At 43.0% G+C, this 24,883-nt stretch overlaps 1 protein-coding gene across 1 annotated transcript in view; it reads right to left on the reverse strand.

Annotated features, from left to right (window-relative positions):
* Nucleotides 1–5,059: 5,059 nt before the first annotated feature.
* Nucleotides 5,060–24,883, reverse strand: part of ramp1 (receptor activity modifying protein 1) — a 45,633-nt gene continuing 25,809 nt past the window's right edge. Inside the window, exons 2-3 of the mRNA XM_089002543.1 lie at nt 22,313–22,448; nt 5,060–7,879 (exon numbers count right to left, since the gene is read on the reverse strand). Of these exons, the coding sequence (XP_088858669.1) occupies nt 7,624–7,879; nt 22,313–22,448 (392 nt within the window). The 3' untranslated portion in view covers nt 5,060–7,623. The remainder of the gene's footprint in view (nt 7,880–22,312; nt 22,449–24,883) is intronic.

Below are 24,883 nucleotides of genomic sequence, written 5' to 3' on the forward strand. Positions count from 1 at the left end.
GACCAGCAACAAGACTAAAACATTAAAGCTGTTTGATGATTAATAACTTTTCACACTCGTTGTATATTACCTTTGAAAATCAAAGGCTCACAGATGATTTGTTTACATGACCCCCCCGCCCCCACACCCTTCCACCAAAAATAAATAAATAAATCCTGCACCACAAATGCGGATGTATGGCACTGTTTCTCAACCTATAGAAAAATCACAACTTTCATATTGGTCATTTTATGATATTTTTGACAGATATAATTGCTGTATTTTCCGGTCTATGAGGAGCCCCCAAAAAGCCTTCATGTTCCTCAAAAGATGACCTTATGCACAGGTGCACTTATATTGGATTGGATTGGATTGGATTGGATTGGATTGGATTGGATTGGAACAAAATACAGGAGCTGCTGGAAAGGCAGCCACTCTTGCAGTCCACAGCAGCAATTGAAGAGGGATGAAAAACAACAAAAACTAAACTAAATAAATAATATGACAACACAAAGACACAGAGAGTCATTCATTCTTGAGCACTTGCTGTACCCTCTCTATGTGAAGTCATATTGAGCTATAACAGGTTTTGCAACTCTGGAAAAGGTGGTGGGCAGGGTACGGAGGGTCCAGTAGGCATTTTCGTGCTCTTGATTCTTGGCAGTGTGCAAGTCCTCGAGAGTTTCTAATTTAAATTTGACTTAGTTTTCAAATCTGCAGCCAGGTGCCTTTAGGGGTGTCAGGGGTAATGTCCGCTGGCTCACTCACACGTGTCCGTGTCTAATATGTACACATTTTGTAAGTTGAACAGCAAGTGGCTCTCCATTTGCTTTTTTTGCGCTTGAAAGGCCACCCACGCCGGGGCGCTGCGGCCGTGGGCGTCTTCTCATTGTGCGGCCGACCACATTAGCTTGGAAACGCCAAAGACATCAAGTCAGGGCAACTTCATCAAACGCGCAGGCCTCATCACTCATTGCGTCGCGTGAGGCTATTTTGCCAAATGACCGCAACTCATGTGATTATCAGCCATGTGCACCATCGTGGCACAAACAGCAGCAAATTTCACACTAATGTATGGGAGATGGATGCTTCAATTTGCTTGTGGGCAAGCAAGGGGTGCGGAACAGGATTCCCATGCAGGAAAACAGAAGAACATTACGCCATGTCTTGGTGATGAAGTGCAGCCTCCATGAGGGAAAATACAATTCACGCCTGCTTGGCCCCCGCATTGCATTTGCAGGGCAGAAATTGCACACGCCCTTACTTTACTTGGGAATACGGATGGACCACATGTGTGAAAGTCGAAGCCCGATGGCCAAATCTGGTCCACCACATCATTTTATTCGGCCCGCGAAAGCAAATCAAATTGGTGACATTCCTTGCTTATCTATCTAGATAGCTAGCTAGCTAGCTCTCTTTCTAATCATCTAGCTGGCTCATTCCTTACATCACATGTGTCCAAGTCAAGGCCCGGGGGCCATATCTGGCCTACTACATCATTTTATTCGGCCCGCGAAAGCAAATCAATCTTGTCAAATTCCATGCTCACCTATCGAACTAGCTCACGAGGTAGCTAGCTCTCTTTCCATTCAGCTAGCTGGCTAATCCCTTACATCACAGGTGTCAAAGTAAAGGCCCGCAGGCCAAGTACGGCCGCCACATCATTTTAATTGGCTCGCAAAAGCAAATCAAGCATGTCAAGTTTGTGGATGCTGTCTCATGTAAACCACAACAAATTGTTTTTTACTTTAAATTTGAAATCTAGATGTCATATGTAGAGTAGATGAAACATTCTAATGTTTTCCCCAAATCAATAACGCCCCCCCCCCCGAGAGGAAACCGTAACTACAATGTGGCCCGCGGCAAAAAATGACTTTGACACTCATGGGGTAAACAGTGCCCAACCCTACCTAACCCTCATTTATGACACAAAATGTTGTATTAGTTGTGTCATCCAGGCCTGGAGTGGCATTTGTTTTTGTTGTTCCAAGGAATGGCTCGTAATCCGTCTCTTTGAATCTGTGAATCAAAAGTAATAACATGGCAGCTTGCTAGGAGTCAGAACGCTGCTTCGGTCAACTTGTCAATATGGATTTAAGGATTTAAAAATATCTTATGGCGATTGTGTCAGCCATGGATAATGTTGTCTTGCGCTTTTTTTTGTGTCTCTTCAACTTTTCAAGCGATGCTTAGCACCAGCTTGGTCATTAACAGATTCTCATTTGGCGTGGCTATTCTGTCAACAATTGTAAGGGCCTCCCCAGTGCAAGCGTACGAACCCGCTGTGATGAAGGCACTTGAGGTGGCACATTATACCTGGATACCCCCTTTTGACGGCAGGTCCCTAGAAAACCACTTCATCTACTTTTTGTCATTGTTGTTGTTGTGGCCATGTTCTCATTCAGACCACATTTAGCAGAAGTTACACTAGGGACATTTCAAATTTGACAGAAATTCACCAGGGATGCATGGGAATGGGAGGCGAACAGACAAACACTAACACTCACACATATACACACACACACACACACACGGAAAAATAACATCCACATTAACTGCTAACATCTGTGAATGACATGATGTCCAGTGAGGATAGAGGGTAGAGGAAAGCACATCTGCTGTCACGTCTTCTTCCACTCCTTATATAGTGGCAGGTACAGAGTTTGGTCCCCAGCTATTTGGACAGATTTTAGTTTTTTTTTATGAATTGGCTTTTATAGTTAAGCACAATGGATTTTTAGGGTGAAGAAATCAGTATGTGATGGGAGACGACCGATGCCATTTTAACGCTTCGAGTACATGTGAACCGTTCACTGATACGTCCAGCTACAAAAAAAAATAAAATCCGGCATTAACTCATTCACTGAAATTCACAAATTTATTTGGGAATTGAAAATATGACGTAGAGCGCCATTCCCAAATTTTTACACGTTTGGTTTTTTCATGCTCTGATGCTGATAAAGCGCTGGTCAGACCTCTGGCAATATTTTTCCCTTCGACAAGGGGGCAGCATTTCCCTTTTTTCCACAAGAAAAAAATAACAAAACCCAAACAAATTCGGGAATGGAGCTCTGTCATATTTTCAATTCCCAAATAAATTTATGAATGACAGTGAATGAGTTAAAACGCTACATAAATCAATATATAATAACAATAATAATAAGAATGATAACAATGAATCCATGAATACGATCAATAATAATAAGAATAATACATTTCATTTGTAAGCGCCTTTCAAAATTCTCAAGGACACTTTACAGTCACGGGATAAAAATTTGTTTCTGTTTTTTTGTGCGGGTGAGCAGCGGCAGCCATTCGCGGCAGCGTTCACTCCTCCTGGAAGTAACACAGCAGCAAAGTTATGAAAGGAAGAGGAGAGGAATGAAAGAAGTAAAAAACAAAATACAAGACCTGCTGGAAAGGCTGCCACTCTCCCGGCGCCCTCTTGAAGTATATGTATTGTATTTTGGACAGTGTCTCCCATTTCAAGCTCAGATAAGTCCAGACCCATATAACTTAAGAATTAACTCTTTTTTTCTGATGAAAGGAGAGAGTTGAAAGTTTCTAACGCTGCATTGAATGTTTATGTAGTCCGAAAACTCAATATTCTGTGGACCCAGGAATTCAAGTGACAATGACAAAAACCCTGGCAATGGAGTGGACACATTTTTTCACGTCTGGCACTAAATGAGTTAAGTCCTCCTCACCAGTAGTTGGCGCTACACCACAACTGTTGGACATGTTTGGGAACTGTCATGTGTGTCAGAAAGAAAAAAATATGTTTTCTTTTCTTTCTATATTCTTTCATTTATTAATGTCAATGTTATTGATCAAAAGTTTCCTTCTCGTGTATCAGTTTGAGTGAATACTGCTATGGTGGTCCAAGCCTGTCCGGGGACGCTTTTCCTGAAAGAGGACAAAAGTGCTGTCAGTGTAACAACCGGGGACGTGTATATTTTAAGAGGAAAAAAAAGAAGAAACAATACGGGTTCACGTTGGAATAGGCGGGAACTTGACTCAACTGAATTTGGGACGCTCAACCGCCCGACAGCATTTTGAACCTTGTCATGGTTGTCATGGTGATTCACTTTCTATGGTTAGAAGGAAACTAGCTACGTAACACGGGAAGACCTCGGTTACCATCCCTAGCTTGATCTCTGACTTGACGCCAACACAGAGAGCAACTGTCGATTGTCAGCAAAGTGATTTATAAAGGGGATAAAATACAAAATAATAAAACACGGGACACGTTGGGCCAAACACACACACACACACACACACACCCGGCGTTGCGCAAGCCCGGCCGGGCTTTTGTGACATTTGACTTCTCATCCCTGCCAAACAAACCAGCGAAAGAGAACGCGGGGTGCCCACGCTCGCATCAAGTGCCATCCGCGGGATTTTTATTTTATTTTTTTAACAGAAAGCACTTCTCGTACGAGGTCAACCATCACACGGTGACGCAACGGCAGAAGCTTTGAAAAACATCCACTTTGCACCTCTCCTAATTATTTTCTTTGTTTTTTGTTGTTGTTGTGTGTACGTGTGTGTAAATAATTGACACATAAAAGGGTGAATCATAACTGGTAATCAGAACAAAAGTATCCTAGATGGCTACATCGCAACCCTTCTTTTAAAATTGTATAAATTTGTATTTATTTAGGTATTCATTTATTTATGTATTTATTTTATTTGTTTAGTTGTTTATTTATTCATTATTGGGGGCAGTATCATTAATTTTAATGGAAACCCAAAAAAATATGTTTTTGTTTTTTGTGTGTGTGAAATTGTCAGAAGTCTATTAGGAACCACAATTTCATTTATTTATTTTTAAAATGTGTTCATATTTATAATTAGTTAATTAGTTATATTTATTTATGTTTATTTGTTTATTTATTTATTTAACTCAGGGGTCGGGAACCTTTTTGAATAAGAGAGCCATAAAAGTAAAATATTTAGAAATGTTTTTCAGTGAGAGCCACACACACGCGAGAGCGCGCACACACACACACACACACACACACACACACACACACACACACACACACACACACACACACACACACACACACACACACACACGCACACACGCATGCAAACACACACGCAAAAAATCCAGCCAAACGATCGGAATGAAATTCAATTTGCCGGGTCCATAGGCGAAGTTACTGCTAGCTAGCCTGCACACTTGCTATCTGCAATATACTTCTCACAGATGTATATTGATGCTAATGTTAACATGAGGCTTGTTAAAATGTCACTGATATTCAACTGTTTCATCGATGCTATTGTTTCATTGCAAATTAGAATCAGAACCTTTTCTCTCCTCAAAGGCGAATGCTCCGGTGGATTCAAGCTGAAGTGTACTTGTCAGGCTCATTTAAAGGGGCGTTTACCTGTTTCTAAATGACCGGCCAGTGTCATCCAATCAAAATTGCACTTTCCGCCAATGCAGCCCCAACAGGAAATGAACAGCGAAAAAGCGAGAATATGTATTTAGTTTTATCGGCGAGCCATATGCAATCATCAAAAGAGCCATATATGGCTCGTGAGCCATAGGTTCCCGACCCCTGATTTAACTCATTCGCTGCCATTCCCGAATTTATTCGGGAATTGAAAAGTGTGACGTGGAGCGCCATTGCCGAATTTGTTCGTGTTTTGTTTTTTTCTTGCAGGGGTGTCCATAAAGCGCTGGTCAGACCTCTGGCGATTTTTTTCTCGCCTCCACGAGGGGGCAGCGTTTTCCTTTTGTCCATTTTTAGCGCTTTGTTACAGCTTCAGCTGTTGTTATGGCGCTATATAAATCAATATGGATGGATTATATTTTGTACAGTCACCCCCATTTCAAGCTCAGATAACTCCAGACCCATATAACATGGGAATTAACTTTTTTTCCTGATGAAATAAGAGAGTCTACCGTTTCTCATGCTACATTCAATGTGACTATAGTCGTAAAACTCAATATTCTGTGGGTCCTGCAATTTGAGTGAGAATGACAAAAACCCTGGCACCCGAGTGGACACATTTTTGCACATCGTCTGTGCCAGTCAATGAGTTAATAAATATATGTCAGGGCACTTTGAGGTACACCAAACATCCAATGCTGACTTAGGATAAGATACTTTTATTCCCTTTCTGTTCAGATGGTACATCTAAATCATTTTGAGGCATTTTTTTTGCCCGATTGCAAACGCCGCCTTCTGTTTTGGCACAAAGTGCAAAATCAGAGCTTGTTAGGGAGGTGTTTTGTTTGTGTTGATTTTATTTCTGACAGGCGGGGTTATAGCTCAAGCTCCCTGAAGAGGAAAGAGAGCGTTCAAAAATATCAATGAGGAAAGCGTTCGCACACCACGTCGGCAGATCATAAATCGATACAAAGCTCTGGTCTGCCATATCAAAGCTTGGCTTTGGGCATTGGCAGCCGTTTGCAGAGTTGTGCAACTTGATCTCCAGCTTGAATTCTTTTAAGTGCTTTGATTGTTCTCTCTTCTTTGAATTCGTCACATATTTCTAAACCTGTCATTCAGATGGACATTTAGCATCGGAGATCACGCGAGAATGTTTTGAAATTGGGTTTGTGTGTGTTTGTTGCTATAGTCTGACAAAAAAATATATATACAGGTAACATCCGAGTAACGACCGGGTTCCGTTCCGCCAAAACGGTCTTAAGCCAAACGGTCGTAAGTTGAAATCCATTCAAAATGGCCGACGTGACGTTTACACGACAGGATATTAAACGATGTCAATCTGTTGTTTTTAAGCAAAGTTTTCTTTTGAATACTATTATATACCAAACTGTTTACAGTTCATTTTTATCATTTTATATTTCATATAATCGATTTTTATTACTGTATAACTACGTTTACTGTACAGTTCATTTATAAATGATATACTTACCCTGCTCTCCCTGCTAACGGCCAGAAGAGGTCGCCTGACACACACACTCAAACTGAAAGCTGTTTACTACAGGAGATGTTGCCGAGACGGTATCTGTATAGCTACTGTATTGAGTGTAGTCACGCATTGCTGTGCAAGTGTGTGACATGCTGGCTGGCCAAAATTGTAGTACACGTTGCCGGCTGCTTGCGCGTTGCGGTGCCAGGCATAGAATTTTTTTAAAAAAAGAAGGGGGGGGTCTGACGGTCTTTGTCGTAAATACGCGCCGGTCATAACTAGGATGTTACCTGTATATCACAATGAATTCACTGCGCCATATTGGAGTACCAAGACTGGCCAGTGTGAGGCAGCGTGGTGCCACAGGACATCCAGACAACTGCAGTAGAAGAAGAAATCAAAAATGCAAAATGCTAGCTTGTCTGGGAAGTGTTTCGCGGTGGCGAACTCCTCTTGTTGTATTTTCTCAATTTTGTTGACGACTTGAAAAATGATGACTTTGGAGGCTTGAGGATTCCACCTAGCGGCAACGATACACGCCGTGGCTCAATAAAGATTAGCAAAGACTCGTCGCCAAAGTCCACCCGGGCTTTACTGTCCGTTGTACAAGGGCGGTCAATGTCATATAAATAGCTGCTGGATTCTTCTCCATCGTTCACATCAGTGTTTTTTTTTTTTTTTTTTTTTACACCCAAGGTTCCCCTTACAAGAAACGAGCCCTGTGTCTTGAAGTCGGTCGTCTCGCCACGCTTACACGATGCCCTCGCTGCGCTTACTCCTCCACACCACCAGGGCAGTCACGAACAAGGTGACCAGGATGGGCATGGCGATGAAGGGGCCCAGGATACGGTTGGGGGGATCCCTAAGAAGACGTCCCGACAGCGAGCAATTGTGGAAGTAGGTCTTGTGCACGCGGATGAAAAAGTCGTCCACCAGGAGGTTGGGCCAGAAGCAGTCCATTTTGATCGCCACCAGGTAGGTGCAGTTGGTCAACTCGCCGTATGGTCTGTAAACCAAAGGAGGTCAGTCTTTTTTTTTTCGCCGCCGGCCATATTGTAGTTACAGTTTCCTCTCGGGGGACTGTTATGAATTTGGGGACGCCATGAAAATGTTTAATCCTCTCCATATATTACTTAGAGATTAGATTAGATTACATTTGATTAGCCTTTATTAGTCTCACGGTGGAGACATTTCCGTTTCACAGCAGCAAAGTTCTGAAAGGTAAGGAAGAAGTAGAAAAACAAAATACAGGAGCTGCTGTAAAGGCAGTTACTCTCGCAGCAAAACAACAAGATAACAAATAAGCGCACAAAAAATTAATAAATAACTAGTTTTCAAATTTGAAGTCCAAAATAATTACTGTTACTGTGGTTTACATGGGACAGTTAGATTTTCTTTTTCGGACTTTAACAAGCATCATGGAATTTCACAAGTTTTATTTGTTCTCGCAGGCCAAATAAAATGATGCGGCGGGCTAGATTTTGCCCCCGGGCCTTGGCTTTGTCACTTGGGACGTAAGCGATGAGCCAGCTTGCTGAATAGAAAGAGAGCTAGCTAGCTTTCTCACTCGATAGATGAGCATCGAATTTTACAATTTTGATTTGCTTTCGCGGGCCGAATACGACGTCGCGGACCAGATTTGGCCTCCGGGCATTGACTTTGGCACCTGGGATGTTAGAGATTAGCCAACTATCTGAATAGAAAGAGAACTAGCTAGCTTCCTCGCTCACTCGATAAATGAGCATCGAATTTCACAATTTTGATTTGCTTTCGCGGGCCGAATAAAATGATGTAGCGGGCCAGATTTGGCCCCTGGGCCTTGACTTTGACACCTGAGATGTAAGGGATTAGCCAGCTAGCTGAATAGAAAGAGAGCTAGCTAGCTAGCTAGCTAGATAGCTAGCTTGCTCACTCGCTCGATAGATGAGCATTGAATTTCATAATTGTGATTTACTTTTGTGGGCCGAATAGAATGACGTGGCGGACCAGATTTGGCCCCTGGGCCTTGACTTGGACACCAGTGCTGTAAACAGTAACCACATCATGACAAAAGCGGCAGTCATATCAATGCTGAGTTATATCTCTTTTTTTCATACTTTTTTGTATTGAGCTGTTCAGCCCAGCTGCTGTCAAATTCAATTGATCGTTGTTCAAGTCGATTCAACCGACAAAAGCAGACGAATGTTGCTGAGATGAAATCAATGGTGATTGCTTCTGCTGCCAAAGGGCGAGCCCTGGGTGTGTGTGTTACGTTTTGTGACCCCTCCTCATCCACTCTTACTTGACGTCCGTGACAAAAAAAAAAATCAATGGCAAAGTCGATCTCGGCCACACAAGGCAAGCAGGTGGGTGAAGAAATGTGGCCCCCTCCACGCTACCAAAACGGTGTAGCGGCATTATTGTTTCAGCAAGTCGCAGTTGCTCGTTAAGGGCTGCTTGTAAACCGAAGAAACAACTTTTAAAAAAGTGTCTGGAAGTTGATTGTTTCATTTGATGGGACAAATTTATGGTGTATTTAAGGACATGAGAGCCATTAAATGCCTTTGGTTCAACATACCGAGACATCTATTTGCTATCTATTTGCTATCTATTCGCTATCTATTAGCCAGCTAGCTAAGGTTCTATCTATTTGAGTTATTCCGGGTTGAGTGAACGCTGGCGCATGGGGCTGCCGCTGCTCACCCGCAGAAAAACTGATCCTGTGACTGTAAAGTGACCTTGACAGTTTTGAAAGGCGCTTAGAAATGAAATGTATTATTCTTATTATTATTGATCGTATTCATGAGCCAGCCAGAAATAATTTAGCATTGTTTGTTAGCATTGAAGCTAAACATACGATTGTTTTCAATGATTTCTGTTTTCGGCTTACGTTGAAAATCCGGAATGGAAAACTAAACTGAACATTTCATGTTGTTCCGAAAAGTAACCCATAACCCGTAGGCGGGGCTTTATCGGGATAAGCGCCATGTTTTGGTGATTGCTAAAGGTTGCCATGGAGCAAGTGGATATTTTCAGAATGTCCGGCAAAATTGTTTTTGTGGACATACTAATTGGCCGCTATTCAGCGGAGCCCCCGGTAATCCCGAAGGGCTCGTTCATTTTCTGGACGACCTGACGGCCATAATTGAATTGTTTTTCCGCTGGGGGGCGGGGGGGGTGAAGAAAGTCGCCGATGGCCCGACCTGTTAAGAGTCCAAAACTCGTGCAGACGGGAAGAGACTGGCTGGACCCTCAAACACTCTGAAAAGTTATTTTCAGTTACGTTGATTAATATTTCTTTCTGAACAAATATTGCCAACTTTGACAAACAATATTTGAGGAGCATTTTATTTGGTATTTTTGATTGTATTTCACCTGTTGTTTCATTGTTATCCTATTCTTTCCATGTAAATGCGCCTGCCATACATACTGTATATTCCAGTGTATAAGCTACAGCGCAGTATAAGGCGCACCCCCAATGAATTGAGTACTTTTGACCTTTTTCCATATATAAGGCAAGGATAAGGGCTACCCTCAATGAATGAAAGAAAGTTTTCCAAATATAATACAGTGATACCTCAGTTTACGAACTTAATTGGTTCCCAGAAAGTGTGTTTAAGGCGAAAAGTTCGTCTGCCGAACATTTATTTCCCATAAGATAACATTAAAAATGAGAATAATCCGTTCCGAAATCCCCATAAAACATAATTTTCTACTAAATAAGCCTTAAAACTACACAAAATATACCTTATTTTATGTATAATAAACATGCTATTGGATTGTAATTAAAGAAATAAACTGTACTGTTTAATAAAGTCGTTTTATTTACCTTTGTGATGGTCGTTGATATAGTTACCTTTTGATAATATCCAAGTGAAGTTGCCGTGCTTTCTCTGCGATAATACCCTCACTCACAATGTCCCCTGCTAGCTGCTTTTTGTTAATCCAAATCAACAGAAGTTTTTCGACCTCTTCTATTGCCTGGGACCGTTGCTTAGACAACACAGAAACCACACGTAGCAATGGTCGACTTAGCATACTGGTACTGGGACGCGAAGTCACACAAACGCACACCTCGTTCGTGTTTTTCGATGATCTCCTTCTTCTGCTCAACCGTAATTTCCTTTTGTGTCCTCTTCGGCTTAACACTAGCCTGTGGTGGGGTCTTTTTTGGTCTGATAATAGCAAAAGTACTCCACTCGATAGCAAACCACGTCTGCACTCAAAGGTGGTGATGAAAACTAGTCCGCCAGCCACCGTGGCACTGTGTGGTTTGGTTTGTCCGCTGAAAACTAGTTTGTATGCCAAGATTATATTCTTGCAAATCTAATGTTCGTTTGCCGAAAAGGTCGTGAGCTAAAGCATTTGTAAGCTAAGGTATCACTGTACTTTTAATTGCACTTGTCTTGAACACGCACTCTACTATGCACATTGAGTATAAATTAGATGATTCAAAAACCATAAAACGTTTTTTTCAGGCCGGTGATTTTCGCAATCAGGCCCCACCAAAGGCTAACTAATGATAACGTCCTGAATTACCGTCCGTAATAACAACGGGAGCTTCAAAGGTTCATATCAGGCGCGAGTTGTTTTGAACAGACTGGGCTGGTCAATTGCCAAATTGTTGTTTTCACCGAAGCCGTCGGTAATGACAAGTTGGCACTTGCTTGCTCGCTAGCTTGCTTGCTTTGGTGCCCAACCGCTCCAGATGGCGGGGTACGTTTCTCATTTCAAGTCTCCCTTGAAAGAAGATGAGCGGCGAAGCGTCGGACCCAACAACTGAAACTAAATGGGAGGACGTGAGCGGAAGGTTGATTGAACTCAAAATTGAGGAGAGGCCTGTTGCGTCATCCTCTGTATTGACCCCCCCTTTCCTTTGCAGAACTGTTGAAATAGTCTGAGTTCAGCTCATGATAATGGCAGGAAAAAAAAATAGAATCAAATCAAATCTTCCATCCGTATCTTTAAATCCTCATCCAGCACCGACTAAATTGTCATAACAGCGTGAAAATCTCCAGATGACTTGATGTTATCAAGTCGCCGGAGCGGCAAAGAAAAAAAACACCTATAATCCTTTTCCAACTTCATATCTAATGAGACGCTTAATTGGAGCATGTCACAGAATCTTTTTTTTTTTTTTTTTCTGCTTTCCATATTACCGAGTGAACAATTTTGCCCCGGCCTCTCAAACACAAAAGACTTTTGGAAATGATTACAGATAGCCGACAGGCTTGAACGGATGACTGAACTAAACAGCCTCCAACAATGAAAAAAAAATGTTGGGAGACGATCCTGAGCTATTTTTATACCAGGAGAAAAAAAGAAAAAAGGAAAATACGCAGACAAGTCCGGGGGGAACAAATACAGCTGTAACTTGGATTAATCATAATGTGGAAGTAGTAGACCCCAGACAGATAATGTCCTGGAATGTGTTCTGTGCTTGCATGCGATGAGAAGAAAAGAGCGTCAGGGCAGAGTGCCGATGCACACGTGTATAACGCGCACCCCTAATTTTCAATTAAAAATTGGCATCACATTTTGTTTCACTTTTTCTCGGCTCAGACCAAGCATTGTGATAAAAATAATGTATTGACAATGTAAACACTGAATCGAAACTCTGGATATTGGTAATTGTGCTTTCCGAGAATCGAAACTGAACGGTGAGAATAGCCTCGGAAATGCTGCGCCCTCCTGGAAGCGATAAAGCATTAAATATATATGATAATTTTTTTTCCCAGGCCTCGTTTATAACGCGCACCCAAACTTTGAATTCTTTTTTAGGTAGAAAATTTTGCGCATCACACTCGAATATATACGGTATGTGGAATTGCTGCGGCTTGCAATTGAAGCAGATTTACATGGGACATGTGATGTCTTTTCGTCAGTGGATGCTACAGCTTGGTCTTTACTATCAAAACTTAGCTTGTAGCAGTTGTGCATCTTGCACCATATTAGCTTGTAGCACACATGCATATTTCACCGAGACGTCTGTGATCCACTGGTGAAAATGATGTTTTGATCCTTTCCTCTTTCATCCAGAACTGCTTCATGCAAAAAAGAGGGTGCGGAAAGATTGAAGACTATCTGTGTCTTTTATGTTGAGCCACATTATTTATTTTGTTTTTTACTTCAACATGGCTGCCGTGAGAGTGTCTGCCTTTACAGCAGCTCCGTGTGCCTCGACTGGGATCACCACCTTATCGTGGTGAGGCGCTTTGCGCGTCTCCATGACTCCGAGAGCTATGTCGGCTGGAGTCTTGTACTCCTGGCAGGGTCACCCAAGCCGAACAGGTCGGAGGGTAGAGAGTAATCCCAAATCCACACCCGGGGGTATGCATATGCGGAGTCCAACAGATCGGACCACCGGCAGCCCACTGCAACCGGACTCACCTGAAGGTCGTCTTGAGTCCTCACTCCGCCACTAGAATACAGTGGGTGCGGCCAAGTATGTGGGGGAAGGAATTGCGCGCCCCTCACACTAAATCCACTAGTCGCGCAGGTTTCAGCTTCCACCATATAAGCTCACTGGCGATAGGAGAAAGTGACGGGGGCAGATCATGGATGTGACTGGAAGCTTCTGGCTTGATTCCTACACAGAGGTGGTGCAGGATTGATGGTCGTTGCGAAGATGGGATGGAGCAACATTGTTCTTCGGCAGCATCCTGTGCGTCTGAGCAGCCCACCCCACCGCAGCCACCAAGGCATCACCCCTCTGCGGTCGAAAACGAAATATAATCAAACCTATGACTATGAACCTGCCTTCCTGGAATGTTCGCACCCTCCTTGATGCTCGAAAAGGGATGGAGAGACCTCAAACACGAACTGCCCTCATCGCACATGAGCTTAGGAGGTACAACATCGATATTGCCGCACTCAGTGAGACTCGGTTCTCAGGTGAGGATTCACTCTTAGAAGTTGGTGAGGGCTACACCTTCTTCTGCAAGGGTCTCCCAGAGAATGAGCGAAGACTCCACGGAGTTGGCTTTGATGTGAAAAGCAGCTTACTAAGTAACATCCCTGAGTCCCCCCAAGGCATCAGTGAACGGCTTATGACCTGGCGTGTTCCCCTGGTAAAAGGTTGCTTTGCTACTCTAATCAGTGCCTATGCTCCCACCAGCAATGGCCTCCGACTTCTTACTCGGTGCTCTGAGCATCAGCTGATTGTAATCAACACCATCTTTCAGCTGAAAAAGAAATACATCCCATCATGTATGCACCCCAGGTCCAAACATTAGCACTTACTGGACTACATCATCACAAGGCAACGAGACCAAAATGATGTCTGCATCACGCGGGCCATGCGTGGGGCTGAATGCTGGACTGATCATCGACTGATCAAGTCCAGGCTCATGCTGAGAATTCCACCTCCTCATAAGAAACAGCAACCCCAATGGCGTCTTAACTCCAGGGCCCTGGAGTCGCCAGCATGTTCAGCCAGCTACCGCAACAAGCTGGCAGAGGGACTTGCCAGCCTGGACAAGCACACTAGTAACGGTGACCTTGATGTTGAAAGCAGGTGGAAAAAAATTGAGGACAACAATTCAGCAAGCTGCCTCTGAGACAATCGGCTTTACTTAGAAACGTCACCAAGACTGGTTTGATAACAGCTAAGCTGCCATAAGAGCCCATACCACACTTCTCTCCAACCCTCACTCTCCACTTCTCCTCTCTCACTAGAAGGCCATCCGTGGTGAAACACAGAAACAGCTGAGGATTATGGAAAGCAAGTGCTGGCTCAGCAAGGCCCAAGAAATCCAGAGGCATGCAGACAGCAACAACACACACGCCGTCTATGATGCTGTAAAATCCCTGCATGGTCCACCAAGACAACACATTGTTCCAGTTAGATCTGCAGACGGTTCTGTACTACTGAAGGACAAACAGCTAATACTTGAGCGCTGGGCAGAGCACCAAGTAAACCCTTCAGACCCATCTGTCCTTGACTGCCTCCCAGAGCTTCCATCAGTTCTCTCTCTTGATGAACCCCCTCAGTTCATAGAGGTCCTCTCTGCAATCCGGAACTTTAAACACAACAAAAGCCCTGGCCCTGATGGACTTCCAGCTGAGGTTTTCAAGAGCGGCGGCTACCTCCTGACACGGCAGCTATACCACCTCATCTGCAACATCTGGCAAAATGGCACACTTCCTCAGGAATGGAAAGACAGCGACATTGTCACCATTTATAAAAGGAAGAGGGACAAGTCAGTCTGTGGCAACAGCCGTGGCATCTCCCTGCTTTCTGTTGCTGGCAAGATTCTTGCAAAAGTAATGCTGTTCCGTCTTACCTCGCACATCGCACATCTGGGACATCCTCCCAGAGACACAATGCGGTTTCAGAAAGGACCGAAGCACTCTGGACATGATCTTCGCCGCGCGACAAGTTCAGGAGAAATGCAGGGAACAAAACAAGGACCTCTATATCACCTTCATCGACCTTACCAAGGCATTTGACACAGTTAACCATGACATTCTCTGGACCATACTGCAGAAATTTGGCATCCCCTCCAAATTTCTCGGCATCCTTAAACAGTTCCACAGTAGCATGCAAGGAACTGTACATGTTGGTGGCCAGCAATCTTTCTTTTTCCCTGTGGAAGTCGGCGTGAAGCAGGGCTGTGTACTAGCCCCTGCTATATTTAACCTGTTCCTGATGGCAGCTACACTCCTCTTCCATAGGTCCATCCAGGAAGGTGGCGGCAGATCCAAATCCAAATACAAATCCAAATCCGCCTGGATCAGACACCTACAGGCCAAGACCAAGACCGTGATCAGCGAAATCCACGAGTTACAATATGCAATGATTGTGCTCTGCTGGCCCACAGCCCAGCTGCCACGCAACTGGGCTCGTGATCAATGTAACCAAAACGAAGGTCATGGCAAAAGAGAGTTCTCCACCCCCGGTGTTCACCCTCAGCAGCACACCCCTCAAGGTTGTCCAGCAATTCATCTACCGCGGCAGAATTCTAACACCCTAATGTCTAATTGATGATGACGTCCAGCCCGCATCAATGAAGCCTCCAAAGCTTTTTGCAGATTGCGTACTCGTGTGTTCGAAAACAACCACTTAAGAACTCAAATAAAAGTTGCAAGCAGTGTGTGTGTCCACGCTGCTATATGGCGCAGAAGCCTGGACCATCTATCGACGCCATGTGAGACGCCTTGATGCATTCCACATCAGGTGCCTCCAACGAATCCTTGGCATCACCTGGCAGGATCGTGTCCTACACACTGACATACTTCAACACACTGCCTCCACCAGTATCGAGGCTATACTAGCAAAGAGGCAACTCCGGTGGGTTGGACATGTCATCCGGATGCCTAGCTGCCGCTTGCCTCGACAGGTGCTTTATGGACAACTTTTATGGACAACTCTTGTCAGCGAATAGGAAGCCTGGTGGTCCTAAGCATATATATATATAAGCATATATACAAAGACCAGCTTAAACAGACTCTAAAGAACTGCAACATCAAGCCCAGCGATCTGGAGTCTGCTGCAACTAACAGGCCACTCTGGCGTTCCTTATGCCACGAAGGGGTGACACACCTTGAAGACAAACACTACCAGTGGAGGATCGTGCGCCACCAGCAAAGACACCTCTGTGCTGCTCCAGTACCGCCCCGGCAGCCTGGTCCGGACCTCACATGTCCTGAATGTGGCAGGATTCGTGGCTCCAGAATCGGGCTTCATAGTCACCTACAGTGGCATCGCCGCCAGCAACAATAACCACTGTCCAACCAGCTATGTCATCTTCGACTTCGATGGACTTCCAAGAGAGACAGCATTTCCTGTATTTTGTGTTTGCTGCTGTGTGATGTAACTTTCTCCATTGCGAAACAAATAAAGGCTCATTTGATTGGATTGGATTAGCCTTTATTCGCCTCGCATTGGAAACATTTACATTTCACAGCAGCTAAGTTATGAAAGGAAGAGGAAAGGAAAGAAAAAAGTAGAAAAATAAAATACAGTTGCTGGAAAGGCAGCCACTCTCGCGGCGCAATCTTGAAGTAAAAAAAAACAAAAAAAAACTACATAACAAATAATAAGACAACACAAAGACACAGAGCAATTCGTTCTTCAGCACTTGCTGTACCCTCTTTGTGACATGAAGCAGTTCTAGATGAAAGAGGAGAGCATCAAAGCGTTCTTTTCAGCAGTGGATCAGGGACGTCATGGTAGAATGTGCACGTCTACACAAGCTAAATGTTGAAAGCAAACACGCAGCTCTAGCATCCATTGACAAAAAGAGATTGTCTCACATCTCCTGTCCCACTTAAATCCGCTTCAATTCAGTTCCACAATTCGCATCGGCGCTCTGCGCTGACGCTCCTTTCTTCTTATTGCAGGCTCCTCAAGTTAATCTAATGTAACTTTCAAAATGTTCACCTTCACTTTTAGGATGAAATCTCCTACTTGTTGAATTGAGATCATATTCCACGTTCATCTGAAATTGTGAATTCATTCGAGATAACCACACATCCATTTGGCTAACGCGCGCAAGGAAGTGTAATGAGACAACAATAATGAGCCTCCAGTCGCTCAGCTTGGGCGGGCTCGAAAGGAGTCATTTTTAAGTACGGCGTGAGGGGAAGCGCGGTGCGTCTCGAGAGGAAAAAGGGGAAAGACAAAGCATTTTGACTTTGTCACTCAAGACGTCAAATCTTATTCAATTCTCTTTGAACGTGAAGCAAAAGAAGCCTTTCGCGCCATTCCATCTTCGTCGCCAATGTTGTGTCCGGAGGAATGAGAGGAGGAGAGTTGCTTTGTCAACGTGTTTATTGTGCCACCATCTTAGTCTACCTGCGGTCGTGACGTCACCGCTGCTTTACGACCTGTCGCAACATTCTGTAGCAGTGTGACATATGCTACACAAAGCATTTTGACTTTGTCACTCAAGACGTCAAATCTTATTCAATTCTCTTTGAACGTGAAGCAAAAGAAGCCTTTCGCGCCATGCACATAGCACCGAGCGGCGGTAGGGAATGTGCCTTCACCTCGGGAATGCGCACATGCTGTGAATTATGTATGCTACCATAGTCTCAGAATAGATATAGAGGAGAAATGTAAAGGAAAACTATTTCATAGCACAAACTATTTTGGGGGAAAATTATGGGAGTGAGTCTTCCTATTTTCTGAATCGTTCCACCTTGTAATGAGTACGCATCTGTTGGTAATAGTAGGTCTTTGATGTATTTCTGATTTTGTGGATCGTTTCGTCTTTTAGTTACGAGAGCGCATCTGTTATGAATAGTAGATCTTTGATGTATGTATGTATCTGATGCATAGGATCAGTTGGTTCGGGAACTGTTTGTTGATGCATTGCGTGTACACAAACAACAACACTTGATAATTTTTCGTCTTTCTACCATAAAACACTGACGCATTCCATCTTGTGTGTTGTTGTGGTGAGAGAACTTTATAAAAACAAGAAACGTAGGCCTCGCAGACGGAATTTTCTTTACCGGTTCGCTTCGTGTCGCGAGGCCAACGCAACAAGAGTGACATCTGATGACACCGTGGTGCAGGGTGTACTCAATCCCTTGTCGCATTTGAGGTGAAATTAGTTTTTAATCCCCGGATTTCCCAACGTTATCGGTGCCAACTGAGAGGGGAAAGTAAAGAAGAGAAATAAGGCAGTTCCTGACTTTTAAACACATGCACGCACACGTCAGATTTCCCTCGAGTGTCAATCGACCGTCCTGATAATTCCATTTGACCTTCTTTACCGACTCGGTCCGTATATGAGATGAACTCGCTTCTCTGTTTTCATGCTCCTAATATGAGAAGGTGATGATGTCCCCTGGCCCCCCATATCTTTTTACAATACACCAGTGACGTGCAGTCAGTGGAGGCAGGGGAGGCAGTGCCTCACCTGTCATCATGGAAAGCTGTCATGGAAATATCAAATGAAAAAATAAATTAAACAGTTATATGTATTTAGTAATTTGTACTTTAAAGTTCTTGTCCATTTAACTTCACCGTTTTATGATTTTTTTCAAAATCGCTGAATTTTCACATTTACCGTTCAAATACTAAGTAGAGACGAGCAGTGAGGCACCAGCCGGCTGAGCCTCACCATGGATTGCGCAATCACTATGCTTACTGTGCTGGCTTGCTCTGCAGTGAGACCGCATTGCTGTCCTTCTGCATATCGCTATTAAAGCATTCAAACACGTTTAGTATATGAACTAAATTTCTACAGTTTATGTGTACATGATAAACACTGTACTACAGTGTTTATTTTGTTTTATTTTTATCAAAACGCTGTGCGTAGGTGAGGCAAACAGTTCTCCCGCCTCATGACAGGCAGGGGGCGCTTGTGATTCCAGAGATACTTCTTACTCCACGGCTGCAGAATAATAGAATTAGAGACAGAAAGCTACAGTAAACAGTTAGCAAGTAAAGTGCAACCCTGCAGTCATTTTTTTGTGTTGCTTGGCCTCACTTTCAGAATGGAGGATTACATATCGAAATTGAAAGAATTTTCTAAACTGGACTTTCAATCGAAGCAGGAGGTAATAATTAAAGGAAGACCAACACCGGGGCTAAAAGGTTTGCTTCAGACAACGGGACACAATACTCGCTCGCTCTTTTCAGGCGGACTGGTACACACGAAAAGGCTGGCTGTGTGGATGTCCAGCAAGAAAGCGCCTTTTCTGTTTTTCCTGCCTTCTGTTCTCAATTTGTGACAATGTCTGGACTCAAATGGGATCTTGCGACCTGAAAATTTTACAACGGAGCCTCATCAAAAATGAGCGAAGACTCAACATCAGCATCGACAATGCTAAGGTAAAGGAGAAGCGGGAGATTTTAAAAGATCTCATCAATGCCACCTGCTTCCTTGCCAAACAACAGCTGGCATTTCGTGGAAATGATGAAAGTAAAGGCTCCGCTAATCGTGGCTACTATGTTGAACTATTACATGCTTTCGCTGAGAAAGATGACAGGCTAGCGAGTCAATTTGGGACATCCACTGTAGTTTCTAGCCTGTGAAACAGAATACAGAACGATTTAATTGAAGCAGTTGGTGATGTCATTAGAAATGACATTAAAAAGGAGATCGGTGCAGCCCCATTTGTTGCTGGAGAACGAGATTGTCATTCTCAGCACTGAAAACATACAGTCGGAACAGGACTGATCAAGGACGACTTTCTTTACTGGCAGTGATCTCCGTTGAGACAGAGAGACTTTTAAAACTGGAGAAAGATAAGGAAGGCTTCTACAAAGAAGTTATCCATGCCTTTCTTCAGAAGGAGCGGCACATGGACTTCATTTACAAGTAAAGGTAACATGATAAAAACGTTTTTTAATTATTTTTTTCTATGCTACCGTTTGTATATATAAAGAATGCTGACATGAAATTGTAAACAAAATACGTTAACTGTTGCCAATCAAATGGTGAATAAACTACTCTGTAGAGTTCATATGTTTGTAAATCTGACTATGATGACGTCAGTGCCTCACCAACCATGAACCTCACCGCACGTCACTGCAATACACTCAACGACTGCCTTACTCAGGTTGAAATGTGACATGCACGTTTCAAATTGATGGACAGCTTGACCCATGGGTACTGACTTGCTTAGCGTTAGCTCGAATGAGACGGCTAGCAAAGTTTTCCGGTGTATAAGGAGCACCCAAAAGCTTTGATTTTCTTCAAAGGATGACCCTGCGCCTTATACGCCGCTGCGCCTTATATCTTATTCTTATCCTTTCGGCTTTTCCCTTCAAGGGGTCGCCACTGTGAATCAGTGTCCTCCATCTTCAGAGGTTTGATTCGCATGTTTGTTTTGGCCAAGCTTTTAAGTCGGATGCCCTTCCTGACACAACCCTGTGTATTTATCCGGGCTTGGGACCGGCCGCTGCACCTTATATGTGAAGTCATATTGATCTACAACAGTCGCCGACTCCATTTCCCCTTGTAGACAAAGTATTGCGTAACCCCAGCCATATAATGTGGTGTGCCTAATATTATGAAAACTTAGATATACAGTAAAGTCTCGTTATATCGATATTCTCGGGAGTCGGAAAAAATATCGATATAACCGGACTATCGATATATCCGATCCTGCGGCATGTAAATTTTCTCCTTGCGTTCATAGAAATAGTATCGTAATAAGCAGTACTATCGATATAACCGATATCAATATAACGAGACTTTACTGTATTTAGATATTTGGATGTTTTTTTTCATTGAATGTGTATATGAAAAAAATGAAGAAAAAAAAGTGGAAAAAATGAAAATACACCATTGATTGGGGTGCGTCTTATACTCTGGTGCGCCTTATCCAACAGAAAATACGTTACAGTGAAGTCTCGTTATATTGATATCGGTTATATCAATAGTACTGCTTATTACGATACTATTTTCATTTCCCGGCAAATTTCTAGTCTTTTATGATATAATTTGTTCTGATTATTACGATAATCCGGTTACTACGATGCCCTTTTCATCTCCCGTGAGCCAATTTGGAATGCTTATATCGATACAAAAGCAGCTTAAAGCTGAATCGATATTTGCTTAAGGATTTCAACACAGTACCACCATTAGCGAAATCTGTATCTGTAACACCTTTGGTCATGTGACATTTGAAACATACTATAGTCTTCTTATCTACAGTTGTTCAACACCAATTTCAACCATGGGGAAACGTAAGAAGTTTGATATCGGAACAAAGTACAAGGCAATAGTGGCTGTGGAGGAGAATCCAACAAGAATTGCGAAAGAGTTCGACATGCCGCAGAATACTTTATCAACGTAAGTAATGTAAACGTTGCAGTTTTTGTTTTCCATGTATTTAATTGTGTTGTATTCAGATATCTTTTTATCGCTTGCAATAATCAGTTTTTCATACTGTATGTACATGCTGGCGTTCGTGGTTTCTCTCGTGTGTATAGAACAACGTAAGGATTTTGCATTCGTTGAATTTTAGAAAGGAAATGGTCATTAAAAAAAGTGTAAAGACGTTTTTATTTAATGCATATGTTTATTTTTCACTTCACTACAGTACAAAAGCATGCTAGATACGCAATCCATGAACTCAAGGAGAAAATTACATGCCATATCAAAGGTCCCCTATTTATTGCCCACTTTTAATGCAATTTGGCGCAGGATCGGATATATCAACCGGTTATATCGATATTTTTTCCGACTCCCAAGAATATCGATATAACGAGACTTTACTGTATTATATTTGGATTTTTTCTTTCATTCATTGAAGGTGCGCCTTGTGGGGGAAAAATTGAAAATACACCATTCGTTGCGGGTGCGCCTTATACTCCGGTGTGGCTTATACGTTGAAAAGTAATAATAATAATAATAATAATAATAATACATTTCATTTATAAGCGCCTTTCAAAACTCTTAAGGTCACTTTCTAGTCACAGGATATGTTATTCTGTGGGTGAGCAGCATAAATGTATGCGCTCCATGCAAATATTGAGCGTGAGTGCAGAACTCACTCGACGGTGTCCTCCCAGTTGCACCAGTGTCCCTGGTGCAGTTCTTCCATGTCCAGTCTGAATTTGGCCAAGCAGAACTCCTCGATGACGTATTGATAATGGGGTCCGCAGCCCAGTGCCCACCAACATTGAGTCACTGTTGGTAGAAAATCAGAGAATTAAGGGAAACTCCAGTCACACACAGCAGTCATTGCGACCCATCGAAGCATCGATTGTCAGTCGTGGGTCTTTCGGTGTGTAAATGTCAACTTATCGGATCTATTTATAAGCTAACACGCTCAAGACAGTTGAGATGATGGTGGACTTCAGGAAACATCCATCACCACAGCTACCCCTCACACTATCCAACTGCCTGGTGTCAACCGTTGAGACCTTCAAGTTCCTGGGAATCACAGTCTCCCAGGACATGAAGTGGGAGGTCAACACCAACTCTATCCTGAAAAAGGCCCAACAGAGAATGTACTTCCTGAGGCTGCTAAAGAAGCATGGCCTGCCACAGGAGGTGCTGCAACATTTCTACACGGCTGTCATCGAATCCATCCTGTGTTCTTCCATCACCGTTTGGTTCGGGGCCGCCACAAAAATGGACAAAATCCGACTTCAACGGACAGTTAGGACGGCGGAAAAAATCATTGGCACCGCCCTACCCACTCTCGAGGACTTGCACACTGCAAGAATCCAAACTAGGGCGCGGAAAATCCTACTGGACCCTCCGCACCCTGCCCACCACCTTTTCCAGCTACTCCCCTCAGGCAGGCGCTACCGATCCATGCGCACCAAATCCAGCAGACATTTAAACAGCTTCTTCCCCCAAGCCATTAACTCTTTGAACTCTTTCAACAGTAGCCAAAATGGAACTGTATAGTGCCACTTAGCAGTTTTTTTGACAACGATACTAGTGCAGCGTGTTCTACCGGAAACAAATTCCTTGTGTGTCCTACATACTTGGCAATAAAGATGATTCTGATTCTGATTCTGATTCTGATTCTAAACAAGCTTATGAATATACATGCAAAAATATCCTGCTGTTTTCTCTCTTGCCAATGTCATTTTTACAAGTGATGAGTCATTCAGAAGGAAATCTCAAATGTCTAGCTTTTCATCCGACTCTGCCGTTGTTGTTCAGTATGGCCCGCATAACACCCACTCCTTTGACTTTTCAACACATTCGGTAGACGGGCATGCAAATGTGCGCTTCTCGCGACGCGCTCGACTTTGTACACTGGCGCATGTTTGTGCGGCATTTTAAAACCCACATAGGCATTTTTCTGGATAAACTTGGTTCACCCTGATGAGTAGAAAAAAAACAACTTCCTGTTGTGAATCATCCTTCGAGACATCTATTTTGCATTATAGGAAAATATTCAGATTGGTCGCCCGTCGAACAGGATTTGAAACGGTGCTTTGTCAGAGCACCGCAATGGTCACGCGTTATGGATGATTGACATTTTTTTAAATGCTTATCTGGAAATAGAGTCTCTGAAATCTTTCATCAGCTGATGTAATAAGATCATTTTTGTTCCAAGTGCAAAGATCCACTGCACTAATTGACAAAGTCATTTGGTGGTGTTTTGATGAAGTGCTGCCTCTATAGCAGAATAACACAATCCAGCCTTTATCAGCATTCAGTGAGGCGGAACCCAGACAATGTTGCCTTTGAGCATCCGCCATTCATTTGCAGTCCGTACACGGGCAGGTGGACATCTCGGGCTCCTTGGGGGCCGTCAGTGTCTTCACAAATTTTCAACGCTACCGCCAAAAGTTACTAGATTGTTGCTTTATCTACTGTATCTATCCATTTATCCATCTATGCATCCATCCATGTTTATTTACATATGTATGTATATTTATATTTGTTTATGTATATATTAATTTATGTGTTTATTTACTTACATATACTTTATATATTTATTCATATGTATGCATTTATATTTATTAGTTGATATTTATTTTTATGTATTTTATATATATATATATATATATATATATATATATATATATATATATATATATATATATATATATAGATATAGACGACGTAATATTTTTTTTGCCAAAACAAATATGCGAATCAAATTTTGTTCTTTTGACTTCAAGACGGCGCCGCGAGACTGGCTGCCTTTCCAGCAGCTCCTATGTTTTGCTTTTCTACTTTCATTTCTTTCATAACTTTGCTGCTGTGAAAGGTAAATTTCTCCACTGCGAGACTAATAAAGGCAAATCCAATCCAATCCAATCCAATCCAAACCTATGAATCCCATACTGGATCGGTCGAGGCCCGGGTTAACAATGGCCGTCATTGGTACTGTTGACCTTCAGGGTGCCAGTAGAAAATGGACTACCTTTGGTCGAAGAAGGAGAGGAGGGAGGTGTGCCCGGAGGAAAAGAGAGAAATGGAACACCAAGAGTATAACAAAGAGTAGGAACTTTGAATGTAGGAACAATGACAGGTAAAGGTAGAGAGCTGGTTGACATGATGCAGAGAAGGAAGGTAGACATACTGTGTGTCCAGGAGACCAAGTGGAAAGGGAGCAAGGCTAGAAGTTTAGGGTCAGGGTTTAAGTTGTTCTA

Source organism: Hippocampus bargibanti, linkage group LG08 (assembly GCF_051943395.1).
Source record: "Hippocampus bargibanti isolate YZ-2025 linkage group LG08, ASM5194339v1, whole genome shotgun sequence".
NCBI lineage: Eukaryota > Metazoa > Chordata > Actinopteri > Syngnathiformes > Syngnathidae > Hippocampus > Hippocampus bargibanti.